This window comes from Macaca fascicularis, chromosome 8, assembly GCF_037993035.2.
Source record: "Macaca fascicularis isolate 582-1 chromosome 8, T2T-MFA8v1.1".
NCBI classification, from domain to species: domain Eukaryota; kingdom Metazoa; phylum Chordata; class Mammalia; order Primates; family Cercopithecidae; genus Macaca; species Macaca fascicularis.
This window is the reverse complement of record NC_088382.1, coordinates 42,338,729-42,358,780: the sequence shown is the minus strand read 5'-3', so window position 1 is coordinate 42,358,780 and position 20,052 is coordinate 42,338,729. Positions and strand designations below refer to the sequence as shown.

Genomic DNA, 20,052 nt, shown 5'->3' with positions numbered 1-20,052 from the left:
ATCTGACCAGAAGCACTGAGGTGAATGACCTAGAGGTCTGGTCTCTCCTCTTAGCCTGAGTTCCGCTAGGAATTGAGCACTTAATCCTAATACCTGAGAAGCTTTGGAGCCCCACTCTTTGTTTCTATATGCTTTCTTTTTGCCCAGCAGAAACTATTATATGGGCCTATCTGCTTAGGAGCCAGAGTAAGGTATAGGAAGAGGGCAAATGTGCCCAGGGCGGTCTTCTCCCCGTGTTAGCTTGAATGCAGTGAGTCAGTCACAAGGTGTTAGTTAGGCTCCTCTGCCTGGCTCTTGGAAGCTCATGACTCTTGCATAGAGTCTCTGAAGGGTGGTAAAGGGAGATTTAAGAGGACAAATGGAGGTTTGGATCAGAAGAGAAAAAACAGACACAATTACCCAGACTTGACTAGACATTCATGGGTCTTGAGAACATCCTTAAGAAATATAGTGCGCAGTGGTTCTCGGTCCTGGTGGAAAGAACAGAAAGACAGGTAAGTGAGGCTGCCTGTGACATATCATGACCAAGACCAGCTGACAAATACCCCTTTCTCAGAGATGGTTGGCTAAAATCAGGTTGACAAATAACCCGGTCTCAAAATAATCAGCAAGAGAAAAAAAAATCTGGCTGGGCAGAGTGGCTGCTGCGTGTACTACCAGGACTTTGGAAGGCCAAGGCTGGAGGACGGATTGAGGCCAGGAGTTCAAGACCAGCCTGGGCAACATCGTGAAACCCTGTCTCTACAAAAAATCCACCACTGTGCTCCAGCCTGGGTGACAGGTGACAGAGAAAGACCATGTCTCCAAAAACAAGAAAAAAGACAAAACAAACCTAAGAAGATGCTGTGTAGCTGTGATTCTGACCACACAGCAACTCACTGCTGAGAGGACACTTTACTGTCACTGTAAAGATGTGTGCACAGAATGGATGGAGATAAGACAGAGGTGCCTTTGAAGTCTTTGTGTGCCCACATCTCCACTCATGCACACTCTCCTGTGGGTGTGCATCTGTGCACCTCTTAGTTTCCATGACCTCTCAGAAGGGCAGCAAAGCTACTACAAACCTGCTCACACTTGAAGTAGCAGATGGTAAAGTCATCAAGTGCAAAGAAGCGACGTTTCCAGCTCTTCCGCTGTAATAACAAAATAAAAGGCAGAACATTAGCAAGAGGTGCCCAGCATTGTGGAGGGTGTTCTCATGCTAAGCTCCCAGAGACCCAGCCCCCTAGAAATCCGGCCCCCACATTCAGCAGGGGAAAGGGCTTCTTCATATCAGGCTTGACACCTCTGACAGGCGGGAGCCAATGGTCAGACCCCAATGGTCAGCCAATGGTCAACCCTCAAAGGTGGAGGCTCCATGGAGGACTGAGGCACCTCCTGTCAATCTCCTCTCACCTCTGCTATGTCTACAGCTACTGGTTCTGAGGAGTCACCAGAACCCCAGTTTAGCCCCTGTGCTGACACTCACCACATTCCCTTGCTTCACGCAGTAACCACTCTTAATGAGGGGAGGCCCGGTGGAAGCACGGCAGCCTGACGTGGGGATGTAACTCTGAGACCTTCGAAGGATGGCGTGGGACCCAGGCTCACTCCCTTCCTGCCCATCCCCACCGTTCTGCAAGGAAACAGTGTCAGGATCAGCGCCTCCCTGCCTCTATGCAGCCATAGCCCCATCCGCCTCCCCCTGCCTGAATCTCTGGCCTCTTTGCCCTAAGTCAAAGAAGAAATAAATGGTGGGCACAGTGGCTCATGCCTGTGATCCCAACACTTTGGGAGGCCAAGGCAGGAGGATCGCTTGAGCCCAGGAGTTCTAGACCAGCCTGGGCAACACAGTGAGACCCAGTCTCTGCAAAAAAATTAAAAACTGTTTTAAAATTTTTGTTTAATTTTCATTTTAAAATTTAAAAATTAAAAAAAAGAATTACCCAGGTGTGTAGTCCCAGCTACTCAGGAAGCAGAGATGGGGGGATGGCTTGAGCCCAGGAGTCTGATGCTGCAGTGAGCCATGATTGCACCACTGCACTTCAGTCTGGGCAACAGAGTGAGACCCTGTCTAAAAAATTAAATAACAACATGGCAAAACCCCATCTCCACCAAAAAAAAAAAAAACATTAGCCAGGCACGGGGGCTCATGCCTGTAGCCCCAGATGAGGCGGCAGGATCACTTGAGCCTGGGAAGGCTGAGGTAGGAGGATTGCACGAGCCTAGGAGGCGCAGGCTGCAGTGAGTCGTGATTATGTGTATCTGCACTTCAGCCTGGGTGACAGAGTGACACCCCATCTCAGAAAAAAAAAAAAACTTACATAAATATAAATAATTAAAACAGGAAAATAAACCTTTCCTTTGCTCTGTCATGCACTTTACCGGGTACTTTCACAGAACCAGCATCAGGGAGGTTGGGCCGACCCAGGAGAAAGGGAACGACAGAGAATGTGAACCAGGAGGGACACCGGGCTGGTTTCCAGCCTTGTTTGCCTTCTTCTATCCCATTTCCTACGGGTTTCACAAACCCTCATCTTCCGTGTCTCCTGTGTCCAGCAGAGAGCTGCACAGGCCATTCGGCTTCAAGATGCAGTGGCCTGCACTTCTGCAATGCTGTCACTAACACCCATGAATGGGGCTGTAACATGCCCTGTACTTCCCTGATGGCTCCACTGGCACCAGCTCCCCTCCAACTCCCACCCTCCTTTTCCCCAGTACAGTGCTCCAAGCACATCACAGGCACACCATGGACACTTCTACACCCCCACTCCCCCCGCAGCCCCAGTCAGGCCCCTCACCTGGCTGATGGGTGTGTGGACCACCACCCCTCCGATGATCTCTGTCTTGTAGGCCACCTGTGGCTTCTTCTCCAGGGCTGGAGGAGCTGCTAAGCTCTTGAGAACTTCAGTGGTCATGGGTAGGCCCCCACCTTTGGGTACCTGGGGAGAGCGGCAGCAACAGTCAATGGGGAACAGAACGTTTAGGAAACATGGGGAGCCCAAAGCAGAATGGGGGTGCCGTGAGAAAAGCTAATGTGCCAAATTACAGTCAGACTTGCAGGTCCTCCCCAGGCCTTCCGCAGTCCAAATCTGAATATGAGCGTCTCCGCCAGCAACGCCCTCCCCCAACACAGATACAAACTGACTCCAGGAATTTATTGAGCACCTACTTATAAGCCAGCCCTTCCCTGGCTAGAAACCAAAGATAAAGTGTCAGCAAAACACACGTGGGTCCCCACCCTCATGGCACTTACATGCTAGTAGGGGGAATGACAAAAAAAATACATAAAACAGAGTAATTACAAGTGGTGGTGAGTGGCACAAAGAAGATCAAGGGAGCTGAGGCAGCGCACAGCAGGGGACCTGCTGGAAACGGAGTGGGCAGGGAGGTCTCCAGAGGAGGAGGCAGGGAGACACTCAAACGGCAACCTGGAGGGTGAACAGGAGCTGGGGGCCAGATCTGGGAACTCACACCTGTAATCCCAGCACTTTGGGAGGCCAAGGCAGGAGGGTCACTTGAGCCCAGGAGTTCAAGACCAGCCTGGGGAACACAGTGAGATCCTGTCTCTACTAAAAATGGAAAAAAAAAAAAAAAAAATAGCCAGGTGTGGTAGCACATAGCTGCTCAACAGGCCAAGGTAGGAGAATCTCTTGAGCCCAGGAGTTGGAGGCTGAAGTGAGCTATAATCACACTACTGTACTCCAGGCTGGGTAAGAGAGACCCTGTCTCGAAAAAAATAAAAAATAATAAACTAAGAAAAGGAATCAGGAACATGAAGCTGGGAGAAGTCATTCTGGGCAGATGGAACAGGTAAAAGTGCATGCCTTTGTAGAGACAGAACAAGGGGTCCATGAAGTCTGGAGCCAGAAGGCTTGTGGTATAACCCTTCATCTCTCACAAACCACCTGAGCGACCTTTGGCAACCATCAGACCTCTCTAGGCCTAAACCGTCTCATGTATAAAATGAAAAGAGGAATAATATTTATCATAACCATTGTTGTGGTTATCAAATGATAGAATATATTAAATGCTTTAGAAACACAACTAAGAGGAAAACATATTACAAAATATTTTAATTAAGGCTTCCAGGTGGTACTAATAATTATACACAGAGCCCTTTTGGAAGAATGAGTTATCTTTGTTCTTCCTTGACAGAGATATGGTACCACAGCTGATCAAATCATCATACAATTTTGTTGTTGTTGTTGTTGTCGTTGAGACAGAGTCCCGCTGTGTCGCCCAGGCTGGAGTGCAGTGGCACGATCTCGGCTCACTGCAAGCTCCGCCGCCCGAGTTCACACCATTCTCCTGCCTCAGCCTCCCAAGTAGCTGGGACTACAGGCGCCTGCCACCACGCCCGGCGAATTTTTTCTATTTTTTAGTAGAGACGGGGTTTCACCGTATTAGCTAGGATGGTCTCCAGGATCTCCTGACCTCGTGATCCGCCGGCCTCAGCCTCCCAAAGTGCTGGGATTACAGGTGTGAGCCACCGCGTCCGGCCCATCATAGAATTTTTATGGTTAGCTGGAAATCACAGGCCAGAGGTTGCAAATTGGTGGCCCACCCACCAACTTTGCCCAAATAATGTTTTGTTAGTCACATGCAGTGTTTTTTTAAAATCTGCATCTAAGTTTTGGGATATTTCACAGACAAATCCAGATTTTCAGCTCTGCAGCAGTTCCCTTTTAGATAGAAAATGCATTCTGTGTTTGCACAGTCTCTACCATTCTCCCCAGCAGAATGGGAGAGGCCAGGGGTCAGATGTCACTTATCCTCATTCTTGTTCTCATGTTTCTTCCTCCTTGCCTACTTCACTCATTTACACTAGAGTCTGCAAATGCTGAGGAAATCTTTCATTTTGTTAGAAAGAAAAAAAAAAAGAGGCCCAGAACAGTTGAGTCATTTACCTAAAGCCAGGATTAACAGCTGAATGTTGGCCAGGCACGGTGGCTCATGCCTATAATCCCAGCACTTTGGGAGGCCGAGGGGGGTGGATCACCTGAGGTGCGGAGTTCAAGACTAGCCTGACCAACATGGTGAAACTGTCTCTACTAAAAATACAAAAATGAGCTGGGCATAGTGGTGGGCGCCTGTAACCCCAGCTACTCAGGAGGCTGAGGCAGGAGAATTGATTGAACCCAGAAGGCAGAGGTTGCAGTGAGCTGAGATCACACCATTGCACTCCAGACTGGGCTACAGAGCGAGATTCTGTTTCAAAACAAAAACAAAAATACGGCTGAATGTCTACTAAATCCTGACTTCCCACCAGTGCCCCAGCATCACAATGCCCCACCTTTAGGAGAATGCAACACCCTACATCTATCTGCCGGGACGTCACCAGGACTTTGAGAGAAAAGCTAAGGTTCTCTCCCACTTCTACAGCTTTCAGAGTCAGAAAGACCTAAGGATCCAGACCCTTTCAAGAGCTCAGAGTTATATGAGAGCCCTGTCATTTAGTGTCTGTTCAAAACAATAAGAGCACCCTGATTATGCTGGGCCCCCACAAAGATGACGAGACCTTCTCTTCCTGGACTGCCCACTCAGTTTACATAGACAAGGGTGTCCTCTGCCCCCTCCCTACCTCTCCAAATCAGGCCAGAAATTCCGCCTTCTATTTTCCTTCTGGCTGAGAGATACCAACAGTTACAGTTTTTTTGGGCCTCCATTCAGTGCCAGGCAATGCACTGATAAGCTCTTTGCTGCACTATCACTAATCTTATCAACCAGGCATGATTTTCTCTTTATAGATGAGGTCAACTCAAGCTCATTAAAATCAAGTGATTTGGCTCTAGGACTGCCTGACTCCTTGTTGCTATACGTCACGACCTACCTAAGCTACTCTTTCTCATTTTCTGTGAGTTCTGTTATTATGTAACCACATTTTTAGGGATGTTGATTTTTAGTTGATATTTAGTGATTAAAATCACCATGGAACAGGCAGAAATTTCCCCTAAATGACCCAGATGAATTCCTGAAACCCAGCAAAGAAGGAGGGAATTAACTTTTTTTTTTTTTTTTTTTGAGACAGAGTCTCACTCTGTCGCCCAGGCTGGAGTACAATGGCGCGATCTCAGCTCACTACAACCTCCACTTCCTGGGTTCAAGTGATTCTCCTACCTCAGCCTCCCAAATAGCTGGGATTACAGGTCCCCGCCACCATGCCCGGCTAATTTTTATATTTTTAGTAGAGATGGGGCTTCACCATGTTAGCCAGGCTGGTCATGAACTCCTGACCTCATGATCTGCCCACTCTGGCCTCCCAAAGTGCTGGGATTACAAGCATGAGCCACCGCGCCCAGCCGGAAAGTAACTTTTTAGAGTTCCCAGTGGCCAGAAAAGGAAGAACAGAAGCTTGGCTGCTGTGTTTCCTCTCAAAATCCCAAAGAACACTGTTTGTCACCGCTTATGCTCCGGTGTCATGCACTGCTTCAGATCAACATGCAGAGCCTTTCCAAAGCTGCTTACACTACCTGAGACTTCTTTAAGAGATGGGGTTTCACTCTGTTGCCTAGGCCAAAGTACAGTGGTAAAATCATAAGTCCCTGCAGCCTCAAACTTCTGGGCTCAAGTGATCCTCCTGCCTCAGCCTCCTGAGTAGCTGGGAATACAGGTGTCAGCCACCAGGCCTCACTAATTTTTTATTATTTTATTTATTTATTTATTTATTTATTTATTTATTTATTTATTTATTTTTGAGGTAGAGTTTCACTCTTGTTGCCAAGGTTGGAATGCAATGGCACGATCTCGGGTCATTGCAACCTCCGCCTCCCAGGTTCAAGAGATTCTCCTGCCTCAGCCTCCCGAGTAGCTGGGGCTACAGGCATGTGCCACCACGCCTGGCTAATTTTGTATTTTTAGTAGAGATGGGGTTTCACCATGTTGGCCAGGCTGGTCTCAAACTCCTGGCCTCAGGTGATCCACCCACCTCAGCCTCCCAAAGTGCTGGGATTACAAGGCTGAGCCACTGCACCCAGCCATTCATCCTCTCTCTTTTCATCACTCTCTCTCTTCACGGGTTTACCAAGGTTTATCAGAATAAGAAGCTAATCAGCAAAACTGCTTATAGGACTCAATTATACTCAGGTTAGGTCTAGCAACACGAATACTAGATATGTGTACACATTTCTTCTATACAGTTGTTCACAGGAACCCTGAGAAATCTGGGAGGATAATTTGCTGCAGCACGTAATAGTCACTATTGGAAGCCCCTCAAACATAAGCATTTCTGACTGTATGATACAGAAACAAACTTTTCAGCATACAAGCCATGATCTATATAAGCCAGGAGTCTGCCTGTCTTATTGATTAAAAGTCTAGTTTTTTCCAAAACATATAGTTTTCCCTCTCCATCCTTCCTACCCTCTTCCTTTCTTTTTCTGTATTTCCAAGGAAAAGGAAAGGAATTCTTCATGAGCCAACTCAAGGAAAAAGAGCACACTTGTAGGACAGTCCATGAACTAGCTCTGTGATGCTTTTAAACAGATGGCTTTTCCAGGACAGGGAGGCGGATGGCTTGGACTAACCCTGCAGGCAGCCTCTGAAAGTAAGAAGGGTATCCCCCCAAGCTGGGAAAAAGTTCTGCCTTCTCTCCCCATATGCTTTTCCCGTTACTTGACTTTTCACAGTCAGCAATCCATTTTCCAATCCTACCACATTCTGAAGCAGCATCCCAGAATCACCCAAAACATGACTGACCGGGAGCCCTCCCAGGAAGCCCAAAGGGGATGCTCCATGAACTTCCCCTTGAACTTGATTCAAACTCAAACTCTCAGTTCAACTTGTGCTTGGTAAGCCAAGGAACGAGAAGAGGTGGGACAGAACTGGGTACAGACCAGGCTCCTGGGAAAGTCCCCACTGCCATCTCGGTTTTCCCCAACCCCAACAAGGCCACAGCCTGGGAAGAGGCACTTTTACTACCCCCAGAAAACAGAAGAAACCAAACTTACGGTGATCTTGCTAGCTTGGTTCAGGGCTTCAACCCAGTCCTTCATATCTTTCTGGTCATTGGCTTGAAGGAAATATCTCTGAGACAGGGCATTGATAACTACAAAAGCCACAGAAAAGAAGGGAAGATGTTCCCGGGTCAGAATACAAGCAACACAACAAGTCTCCACAAAGCTAAGGTGTTTGAGGGAGAAAGATGAGTGAACTCCACAAAGCAGAACAAGAAATCTCCCATGATGCTAAGTCATTTCCTTGGGAATTTAGGAAGCCCCAGGCCACACCTGCTCACTCTCTTTCCCACCTTTAAAAACATCCCATTGGCCACAGGAACAACACCTGACCATGTTAACAGCAGCCTCAGTGCGCTGTTCTGCAGTGATGAGGCTGCTGGTCTGCCGTCAACAAGACACAACTGTGAACCGCATTCTGGCGGTGCTAATACGTTTACTGTCATCATGGTATATACAGAATTTTGGACCCATGCTTGGTCTCCACTGGCACAACTGGTCTGGACTGGGAGTCTTGTCTGTGGTTGGGAAATAGAACAAAGCTTTCCTGAGATCAAATCTGTGACCTTGGCCTCACTCTCAACCTGTTCTTTCCTCTGAGCATTCCATTAGGTCAACAATTTACTTCCAGGTTCATTATTATTACATATATTTTTTTTAGATCTGATAACCACAAAACGTGACAGTCATTTCTGAGCTTAGCTATAAAATTTGCAAGAAATAGAAGAATGAGTGTACCAAAGAAGTTTTTTTGTTTGGTTGGGTTTTTTTGTTTTTTTTTTTTGAGACGGAGTCTCACGCTGTTGCCCAGGCTGGAGTGCAGTGGCGCGATCTCGGCTCACTGCAAGCTCCGCCTCCCGGGTTCCCGCCATTCTCCTGCCTCAGCCTCCTGAGTAGCTGGGACTACAGGCGCCCGCCACCGCGCCTGGCTAATTTTTTGTATTTTTAGTAGAGACGGGGTTTCACTGTGGTCTCGATCTCCTGACCTTGTGATCCGCCCGCCTCAGCCTCCCAAAGTGCTGGGATTACAGGCTTGAGCCACCGCGCCCGGCCACCAAAGAAGTTTTAACTAATCTGAAGTGGGGAGAGAGAATAGCTCAAGGGAATATTTTATTCTCTTAGCATAAGCTTGAACTGTAGGAGGTGAGTCTCATGGGGTAGATGCAGAATTCATCCCTTCATTCATTCATTTGACAAATATTTACTGAGCATCTACTATGCGCTAGGAACCATCTTTAAGTGTTGAGGATACCACAGTGACAAGGCAGAGGAATATCCCTGCCTTTGTAAAACTTACATTCAGGACCACCCAAGATAGGCAATAGAAACTATTTGTTAGCATTTGCTCATAGCACTTAGCACAGTTCTGAGAACATAGTAGGAGCCAAGTAACTATCTGATGATGGATTCATTGAATTCACTGACTGCTTCCTGACTTGAGGCACCCGTGCACGGTGACTCTGCTTCCTACACCATCCCCCAACATGTCACTCTTTGGGTAACTGAGACCCTCAACAGAATTCTCCTTCCTTTATCTTATCCCCTTCCTGGCACTGCCATCTGCCTCACCTCTGAGTCCTCCATCTTTTCTGAGCACACCATTTCTCAGCTCTAAAATAAGGGTTTGCAGAAACTTCTAGTGGACATTTTGCACCTGCCTTGTGGCATCAAGAAAACTGAAATGCATATGGACAATTATTAAAAGAAATGATGATGGACATTGATACAGTTTGGATCTCTGTCCCCACCCAAATCTGTGTCCCCACCCAAATCTCATGTTCAATAAATCCTCAGTGTTGGAGTTGGGGCCAGGTGGGAGGTGATTGGATCATGATGGGTCATGGGGACGGTTTCTCACGGTTTAACACCATGCCCTGTGCTGTCGTGTCATAATAGTGAGTTCTTGTGAAATTTGGTTATTTAAATGTGCATAGCACCTCCCCACTCTCTTTCTTGCTTCTCCTCTAGCCCTATAGAGCCTGCAGAACAATGAGCCAATTAAACTTCTTTTGTTTTTTTTTGAGGTGGACTAGAGTGCAATGGTGCAAAATTAGCTCACTGCAACCTCCACCTCCCAGGTTCAACAGATTCTCCTGCCTTAGTCTCCCGAGTAGCTGGAATTACAGGCACCCGTCACCATGCCCAGCTAATTTTTTTGTATTTTTAGTAGAGATGGGGTTTCACCATGTTGGCCAGGCTGGTCTCACTCCTGATCTCAGGTGATCTGCCCGCCTCGGCCTCCCAACATACTGGGATAATAGGTGTGAGCCACCAGGCCTGGCCAAACCTCTTCTCTTTTTAAATTACCCAGTCTCAGGTATTTCTTTATAGCAGTTCAAGAACAGACTAATACAAATATGCTAATTATACATTATGTACCCCATGAATATGTACAATTATTGTCAATTTAAAAAAAAAAAAACTAAAACCAAAAAAAAAAAAAAAGAAAACAGAAATGTTATTAGTCCCTGGACTTCTGTCCTTATGTTATTAGCAACCTTTGCAGCAAGACCAGGGAAAACAATATCACTTGACACCCAGGACCGTCACTGTGATTTAAGTCACTCATACGCACAGGGTATAGTCACATGTGATCACAGGACTGTCTCCAAGCAAAAGAGGAAGTTGCCATATCAATATTAAACGAGTCCCTCCCCTGGCTCAGTACTTACCAAAGCAAAATGGAGTTTTTGGTTTCTGCTTTGGGGTAGCTATGCTCACCTAAATGAAATAAGAAATAAACGAAACATGAATACGTTTCTTACAATGTTGAAACTTTCTTATTGTGAAATTTCTCACACATGTAGAGTACATTAAACATGTCTACATTTTTTAAAAATCATAATTAAATGAAAACCCTGTACTCATCACCCAGATTAAGAAACAGGCATTATCAGTCCTATTTCTTAGAAGCCCTGTGTGCCCCTCCCTGATAGAATCCCCACGCATCAGAGATAACCATTATCTTGAGGTCTGTTCATCTTTACAAACAGACTTTTGTTTATTATTTATTTCTTTCTTTCTTTAGAGATAGGCTCTCACTCTGTCACCCAGGCTGGAGTACAGTGGTGCAATCATAGCTCACTGCAGCCTCTAACTCCTGGGCTCAAGTGATCCTCCAGCCTCCACCTCCTGGCTAGTTTTTTTTTAAATGCCCCTATGCCTCGCTAATTTTTTAAAAAAAGAAAAATATTTGCAGAAACAGGGTCTTGCTATGTTGCCCAGGCTGGTCTCAAACTCCTGGGCTCAAGCAATCGTCCCGCCTCAGCCTCCCAAAGTGTTAAGATTACAGGCATGAGCCACTGCGCCCAGCTCCAAAAAGACTTTTAAAAGCCACTAAGTCCTGACGGAAACCTATCCTGGCCTCATTCACACTAACAAGATTCCCTTCCTCCCCTCCTATTTCATCCGCCAACCCTCTCCCTAAATCATTCTCCAAGCTAAAGGCAATATTGCCACAAATGCATGGATTCCAATCAGAACGCTCAGAGAGACGAAGCAGCAGGCTGCACGCTGCACTCAGACACACAGAACAATTGCCTTTGCATCTGCCCTGATGGCCTAACCATGAAAATAAGCACCTTCCAGGTGCCCAGAGAGGGGCTGATGGAATCGGAGAACATCCCTATACATCTCAGGGAAGGGCATGAAATAGAGGAGGTATTTCTACACCTCCTGTTGCTGCACTTCATCTTGCTCTGGCAATCCTACCCCTGGCATGTACACTCCTGAGTATCTGCATATGTGAACTCACATCATTCAGGCTCAAACAAAAGAAAAAAGAAAAGCAACTCACATTCCACCACATGCCCACAAAGATTAGGGTCAATCCTTGATGGAGGCTGAGCCTCCCTGGAGGGAGCCTCCACCACTGGGCCTCTAAAGAGACAGTCACCTTCCCATGGGTCCTAGGCCGGGGACTATTCACATGATGTCACAGTCCTCCCCTGGATACCATTCTCTCCATCCCTTTCCAGCCAAGGGTATTCTTCAATGTGTCCTCACCTAGGGGCTCCAGGAGTGGTTCCCACTTTATTTTATTTGTTTGTGGATGTTTTTGGGTTTTCTTTCTTTGAGATAGGAGGCTGGACGATCACTTGAGCCCAGAATGAGACTCTATCTCATTCTGTCACCCAGGCTGGAGTGCAGTGGCGCAATCACAGCTCACTGTAGCCTCGACTGCTCAGGCTCAAGTGATCCTTCCACCTCACCCTCCTGAGAAGCTAGACTACAGGTGTGTGCTACCACACCCAGCTAATTTTTCTATTTTTTTTAGAGATGGGGTCTCGCTATGTTGTCAAGGCTGGTCTCAACCTCCTGGCCTTAAGTGATCCTCCTGCCTCAGCCTCACAAAGTTCTGGGATTATAGGCATGAACCACCACAACCAGCTGGCTCCCACTGTAATGGGCAGTGTCATCAGAAGCCAGGTGCTAAAGAAAAAGTCCTGAATTGAAATGAAAGTCTCTTCCTGGCTGACAGCAGTTAGGGTCTAACAATGACTGACTCACCAGTCTGTCTAGGTTCTTACTCTTGGCTCTATGTTCTTGCTATACACCTGCCCAGATTCCTTAACCAAAATTAATATTGCCCCAAATAAATGGGAACTGAGGTAGCATTTTATAAAAGATCAAAAGAAGGTCAGGCAGTGAGAGACAGAGAGTCTCAAATGACAGGTGTTGAAGCTGAATGACCTCCACTTCCTGTTCTATCAAATAAAGGATCATAATGCCATGTTTTCATAGGGTTAACATAAGGGTTAAATATGATAGTGCAGGTAAGACAGCTATTCCTCCACAAAGAATCTGCTCAACTCAGGAGGGATTATTTATAGCTTTTGATACCTCATTTCCTTTAAAGCTTCACTCCACACATCAACACAGGCGGTGTCCCGCCTGGAACTACGGGCAAAACGCTGAGGGCCCATGAGTTTCTCTGGGCTTGCAAAACTGTATGAAACCTGAAAACCTGGCCTCCTACACACAAAGTGAAGATGCTATATCTAGTGTTAATTAATGCCTACATAACATTATATCAACCTCCCTGACAATTATTTAAATGTATACAAGATATTATACAAGTAAACGTCATTAATTTTTCAATGAAACATTAAAAAATTTTTCATTTGAAAATAATTGGTACTGGGCCGGGCACAGTGGCTCACACCTTTAATCCCAGTACTTTGGGAGGTCACAGTGGGTGGATCACTTGAGGTAAGGAGTTCGAGACCAGCCTGATCAACATGGTGAAACCCTGTCTCTACTAAAAATACAAAATTAGCTGGGTGTGGTGGCACATGCCTGTAATATCCCAGCTACTTGGGAGGCTGAGGCAGGAGAATCGCTTGAACCTGGGAGGCGGAGGTTGCAGTGAGCCGAGATCCCACCACTGCACTCCAGCCTGGATGACAGAGTGAGACTCTATCTGAAAAAAAAAAAAAAAAAAAAGGATACTTTAGATTTTCTTAGCTCACAAGAATCCTTTTGTGTGTGTGCAAGATGACTGCCCAGAAATTAGAGCCGGTTACAAACTGGATGAGTAACTCAGAGCCAAATCATTCCAAAAGTAAAATGATTAAAATCCTTTCAAATATTTTATATACATACTATGGCCAATTATATTTAATAAGGGATGTGCATTTCAAGATGTGAGGTGGAAGCCATAGAGCCTAAGAAAGACCTAAAAAAATGAAAATTTGAGCAAAGGTAAACCCACTTATCCCAAGTTCGGACACAGAGGATCCAAACTCCTCTGTGTGTCAACTCAAGGGTAAGAGGACGCTGGTGGCTCCTTAACACAATAGCCCAGGCTCCTAGGCATCTTGCTTCCTGGATTTCTGACCCCCAGCCCCCCATTCAATCTGGACCATGGCGTAGGCTTCTGTCTCGCTTACACCTGAGTATTGATCTGTCAGTAATTCATTTTCTTGCTTTGGCCCTCGGCATCCATATTCCCGCAGTCCTCTGGTCTGTAACTCCTAGTTGTTCTGCCCCTGATCTCAGAATAATCCTGACCACAGCAGAACTGTGTTTGGCCATCCCAGCCCTCAGAACCCACCTATCTCATGTCTCCCCTTCTACTTCCAGCTTTATTTATTTATTTATTTATTTATTTATTTATGTATTTATTTGAGAGAGAGTCTTGCTCTGTCGCCCAGGCACTGGAGTGCAATGGTGCGATCTCGGCTCACTACAATCTCTGCCCCTCCAGCTTCAAGCGATGCCTCAGCCTCCCAAGTAGCTGGGACTACAGGCACCCACTGCCATACCGGGCTAATTATTTGTATTTTTAGTAGAGATGGGGTTTCGCCATGTTGGCCAGGCTAGTCTGGAACTCCTGACCTTAGGTGATCCACCCACCTCGGTCTCCCAAAGTGCTGGGATTATAGGCATGAGCCATCACGCCTGGCTTTTTTTTTTTTTTTTTTTTAAGAGATGGGGTCTCACTCTGTCTCCAGGCTGGAGTGCAGAGGTACAATCATGGCTTATTCAGCCTCAAACTCCTGGGCTCCAGCGATCCTCCCAACTCAGCCTCCCAAGTAGCTGGGACTATAGGCACTCGCCACCATGCTCAGCTAATTTTTATTTTTTAATTTTTTTTTGTAGAGACTGGGTCTCGCTATGTTGCTGAAACTGGTCTTGAACTCCTGGCCTCCCAGAGTGCTGGGATTACAGGCATGAGCCACTGTGCCCAGTCTACTTCCAGCTTTAGAAGGACGTTGAAAAGCTGGGTACTCCAAGACCCTTTCTGGCTTATTAGGAGAATTGCCTTTTCTCTGAAAAACTCCTATTTGTCACTGACTAGAGAGAGCACCACAGGCGGACAGTTTTCACTGCTTGGATAACAAATGCTCATTTTGACTACAACTGATTCGCCAGCCTGTGCTGTGAGAATGCTACCCATGGGTTTATTATGGGAACTGGAGCCTTCAAAGAGACAGTCTGGCTTCGTGTTTGTTTGTTTTCCTCTGTTTATCCAGTTTTGGTTAGGAAGCATGTGAGAGTGCACGCGTGAGTGCATGCGTGTACAACCATCACTGGCCTCATGTCTAATGGCTTACCAACACATTGCTGAACTAACAGCATCGGTTCTAGTTCTGCCCTGATTGGCTCATTGCAAGGGTAAGACCCTCAATGTCTCTGATCAGCTTCACAATAGGTGAAGCCAGAGTAAAAACACTATTCCCCTTTGCCACAGAGTGGCAAAAGAGGACAATGAAATGATTTCTACCTGTTGTTGAGTCCCACGGAAAGAAAGGTCAAGGTGGGGCCGGGCACAGTGGCTCCCACCTATAATCCCAGCACTTTGGGAGGCCGAGGCAGGCAGATCACCTGAGGTCAGGAGTTTAAGACCAGCCTGGTCAACATGGTGAAACCCCATCTCTACTAAAAATACAAAAATTAGCCAGGCATGGTGGCACAAACCTGTAATCCCAGCTACTCGGGAAGCTGAGGCAGGACAATCGCTTGAACCCAGGAGGCAGAGGTTGCAGTGAGGCAAGACTGCACCATTGCACTCCAGCCTGGGCGAGAGAGTGAGACTTTGTCTCAAATTTAAAAAAAAAAAAAAAAAAGGCAAGGAGGAAATCTAACTTATCATGGAGACGTGGTGGCTTCGCCTCCTTTCATGAAGAGGTGTGGCTGCAGGCGGGTGAGGTCACCCGACCATCTGACTCCAGTGAGGCCACCAAGGTGCAGCCATCCACACAGTCGAGGTGGCCACAGCAGAGGCTCTGCACAGCAGTGGTTGCCTGGTGGGTCCTGTGAACACCCCAGCAGCGAGCAGAGGTCAGGGATGTGAGCAGGGAGTGGGCACAGGTCCCCCATAGAGTGACGCAGACAGGGCTGCTCCACAGCTCAACAGACTCTCAGGAACTTGTGCTTATCAGATCAAACACAGACCACAGGAGCTGCAAGCTCGTCAGCGGCCAGGCACGGCTAGGGCCAGCCCCACCCTGTCTGCCCATGGCCGGAAGAGGAGCTGGGGCCCCTCTGGCAGAAGCAGTGGCAGCAAAACAAGGTCTCCTACTCTGCTGCAGCCTCTGCCCTGGTATCTGGGGATGGCCTTGCCCCACGAGGTGGCATCAGGAGCAGGGGAGTAGCAGCCACCTACATGGGATAGGGGTCTCTGGACCAGCTTCAGGAGGTCAATGGGCTCCCTGAAATTATAGGCAAAAGCAGGGTGTGTCCGTACACTTCTGCATTTACCTGGAGAAGGCATCCATGAATTTCATCAGCCTTGAAAAAGGATCCATGATCCCCCACAAGTTCTTTCTGAGAGGTGGCTGAAAGCAAGGCCCTGACAACCGGGACACAGCTGGGGGTGGGACAGTGGGGTTGGCTGTGCAGCTGGTGAGGTAGAGGCAGGGGTCAAAGGGCAGCTTTAATTATTTTCTAGTTTGCTAAGAACTGTTTCTGTTGCCATCGATGCTCTGGATGACATCCAATCATCACTTTCATCTCTGTCTCTCCAAAGGACCAGGGCCAGACGCCCTTCCTCATCTTCCCAACACCAGCCCTCAGCAGACAGCAGAGAAGCACACACCCTGAACAGACAGCCCACACACTGCCCTCTGGCCAGGCCACCTGACACGGTGGCAAGTGCTTTCCTCCAGGATGGAATACCTAAGGGTTAACAAGTAATGACTGGAATGCAGAGCTGGAGAGGCCAGCGCCTCCATGGCTAAATGTCACCCTGGGAAAACCCCCTGCTTTCTGGCAGGGAGTCAGGCAGGAGTTAAAGGCTCTGGGCTCTGTGTAACCCGACCCAGTGGCAGCTGTGGGTTTTGCAAAATGCCCATCCAGCCCTGCCTTTCTCGGGAAGGGACTAAACAGCAGGTCACCCTTTCTAAATGAGGCAGCCTCCAAGGCTGAGAACTCTAAAACCCTCATCTGAGCTGCATTTATAAATCATGATTCAGCAGGAGACTGAATTCATTCTTCCTCAACCAAAAAAAAAAAAAAAAAGTCTTCCCAAACCCTCTCACACAGGAGAGGGTTTCAGTTTTCCTTTATTACTGCGAGGTTCTCTGCTCCTCTGCTCTCAATTCTCCATCTTTGACCCTCCTGGAGAAATGACCTCAGGAGCTCTCAGCAAGATAAGGACAAGCCAGGGAGGGCGGGCAGGCCTGGGCCTCTGGCTGCTCTGGCCTGGGGAGACAGCCACATTTCTCACCACAAGGCATGCACAAATTGCGGGCAGCTGTGCTAGCAAGGCTGGACTTGAAAAGGCCCTTCCCCCTTCCCTGAGGTCATTCTCTCCCTCTTTAATCTGCCCTGATGCTGCCCTGCATCTTGTGCCTTTGTACCGAGCTGTGTCTGCCTGACTCTGCCTGCACACCACAGGCACAGGGGCTGGCTGCCCCTCCAGCCAAGGGTGTCCTCTCCTCCAGAGTCCCCCAGTCCCCTTCAGGTTCATCTCCTGACCCGCCAGGGTGCAAGGCTCCCAAAGCTTGTTACAAGATGGAGCTAGTAGACCCTTGGCTCAGGGGCCCCCGGGCCCCAAGCCCCTGAGGATGAAAGGGGATGCGCAGGGCAGAAAAGGCTCCCAAGAGGCCTGCAGTGAGGGTGTGTGGGGAGCACAGGACTTCCGAAACCTCAGTGCTGGCGGGGTGCCACCTGGCTCTCCTCACTGTACAAAGAGTTCCTCTTTCTGGGGAGGCTCTAAATCTCCCGGCCTTTTTATCACCGCTGCATCACAGGTCAGCAGTGGTGCCTGCTCCGGGGAGGGGCCACTAATAGAAGCTGAATTCAACAGTTACATGTGGGCACCGTTAACCAGTCCCCACCCCAGCTCTCAGCACAAGAGACGGCCTGCTCCAGCTCCTTCTGTACAAACTGGACTGGGGGTGGCCTGGCAGCCACCTGCCCCAACCCCCAGCAGTTATCTGGCTGCTGAATGTCTTCCTGGCAATCTGAGTAGCTTCTCAGGGCCTTCTTAGCCTTCCCTCCACCGTAATCCTGTCCAGGTGAATAGTAAAATTCCAGTGAAGCCCCAACACTTTCTGTTTGACTGTACTCTTTGAGAGAATCCTTCACAGTTGCTGGATTTTTGGTGATTGTTTTCGTGTTCTCTTTCGTCCCAATTACAAAAAAGGTCATGGGTCATGTCCCACCCCTACCCCAGCTCCTCCACCACATAACACCTCCTGTGCAGGAGCTGGGAGCATTATGGATTGATGTGTTCAAGGAGTAAGAGGCTGTAGGTCCACCCTCCAACAACTTGCTAACTACATACCTCTATAGCCACCCATCAGCAGCTAAGCTTCCACAGGCAGTGTGTGGGGTCAGAGGAGCATTTCAACACCATGCAACGTCCCAAAATACTAATGCCCAAAGGACTGGACACTTCCCCTTGCTTAGAAACCAGATCCACTTACAGAGTATGAATTCCCAGAGTTCCAGGTCAACATTACCTTCGAGATGTAGGTCAGCTGCAAAGCTCCAACAGCTCCTGCCCCCATTGCCAGATTCTGAAAGACACGTAATTTTCATTTTAAGTAAGGCTGTGGAAACAGCACCAACAGACAGAAGACCAAGATTCTAGCTCTGTTTATGCCACTTCCCTGGCAACACTGAGCAAGGTACTCAACCATTCTTTAACTTGCATTCCTCACCTGTGAAACAGTGATGATAATTCCTGGATAATGATTCAGGATTCCTGATGGAAACCTGTGACATTAACATTACCCTCAAGCCTTATCTATTATAAAGAAATACTCTAGTACAGTGGTCAAAGTATGTGCTCAGGTTGGGCACAGTGGTTCATGCCTATAATCCCAGCACTTTGGAAGGCCAAGGTGGGAAGATCACTTGAGGCCAGGAGTTTGAGACCAACCTGGATAACATATCAAGACCCCATCTCTACAAAAATTTTCAAAATTAGCTGGGTGTGGTGGCTCACACTTGTAGTCCCAGCTCCATGGAAGGCTGAGTTGGGAGGACTGCTGGAGCCCAGAAGATGGAGGCTGCAGTAAGCCATGTTCATGCCACTGCACAACACAGCAAGACCCTATGTCTAAAAAAAAAAAAAAAGAAAAAAAAAGCATGAGCTCCACTGTGAACAAGTTCCTTAACCACCAAGCCTCAGCTTTTCCTTCTGTGAAACAGGGATAATAGCACCTACCTCATAAGAAAGCTGTAAAAATGAGTTAATACATTTAAGAAGGCCAGGCACAGTGGCTCACGTCTGTAATCCCAGCACTTTGGGAGGCTGAGGTGGGAGTATCACCTCAAGTCAGGAGTTTGAGAGCAGCCTGGACAGCATGGCAAAACCCCATTTCTGCTAAACATATAAAGTTGGGCTTGGTGGCTCGCACTTGTAGTCCCACCTACTGGGGAAGCTGAGGCAGAAGAATTGCTTGAACCTAGGAGGTGGAGGTTGCAGTGAGCCAAGATCTCACCACTGCACTCCAGCCTGGATGAAAGAGTGAGACTCCATCCCCCCAAAATAAAAAAATAAATAAATACATTTAAGAGCACTTGGAATTGTCCCTGTATGTAGAAGGCTCTCAGCAAGTGTGAGCTGTTATAGTTTTTGCGTGTGCCCTGAGATCTCACTGACTCTGTCCTGTTTTATGCCAGTTCAACTTTTTTTATAATACATAGGATAAAAACTCACACAATATAGAAATAAAAAATACATATATCTGTTCAGCCCACCTGATAGGGCTGTTATGAGTAGCAAAAGAAAGGTGTCTGTACAGTATAAAACATGAAGTGAATGCACTATTACGACAGCAGGAGACTCACGGGCACCAGGTCTGACAATGTGCTCTACCCTGGCACACCATCTTTGACTTTCTATCGTCCCCATTGGCAGGGATGAAGTAGCGAAAACCCAGGGCAGTCCCATGCCAGAGTCACGGTCAAGGTCAGAAATCACAGCTGTGGGGCTTCGAATGCAGACCATTCCCCTATCAATCTGAGACTCCGTGCATAGCTCCTGCTGACCTCTTAAATTGTTGCCAAGAAAAACCTCTGATGTCTCCATTATCTGGGGTCCTCTCAAAGCAATAAAAGAAGGTGAATCTTGGATAAAGGGAATTTAGTAAATTTACCTAAGAATTATCAGTTAAATGACCTATCTGGAGACAGCCTTAAGAAGTGTCTCCGGTGGACC

General features: G+C 47.6%; 1 protein-coding gene across 18 annotated transcripts in view; it reads right to left on the bottom strand.

Annotated features, from left to right (window-relative positions):
• Positions 1-20,052, bottom strand: part of PLEKHA2 (pleckstrin homology domain containing A2) — a 91,954-nt gene that overhangs the window by 20,316 nt on the left and 51,586 nt on the right. For 6 of the 18 annotated variants that reach the window (XM_045398165.2, XM_045398163.2, XM_045398162.2 and 3 more), the window contains 7 exons: positions 18,311-18,403; positions 10,607-10,655; positions 7,929-8,026; positions 2,781-2,921; positions 1,469-1,615; positions 1,065-1,133; positions 400-470 (listed from right to left, as the gene is read on the bottom strand). In XM_045398165.2, coding sequence (XP_045254100.1) covers positions 400-470; positions 1,065-1,133; positions 1,469-1,615; positions 2,781-2,921; positions 7,929-8,026; positions 10,607-10,655; positions 18,311-18,403 — 668 coding nt within the window. The remainder of the gene's footprint in view (positions 1-399; positions 471-1,064; positions 1,134-1,468; positions 1,616-2,780; positions 2,922-7,928; positions 8,027-10,606; positions 10,656-18,310; positions 18,404-20,052) is intronic. The other 12 variants (XM_073998657.1, XM_073998659.1, XM_073998656.1 and 9 more) reach the window with 3 other exon arrangements.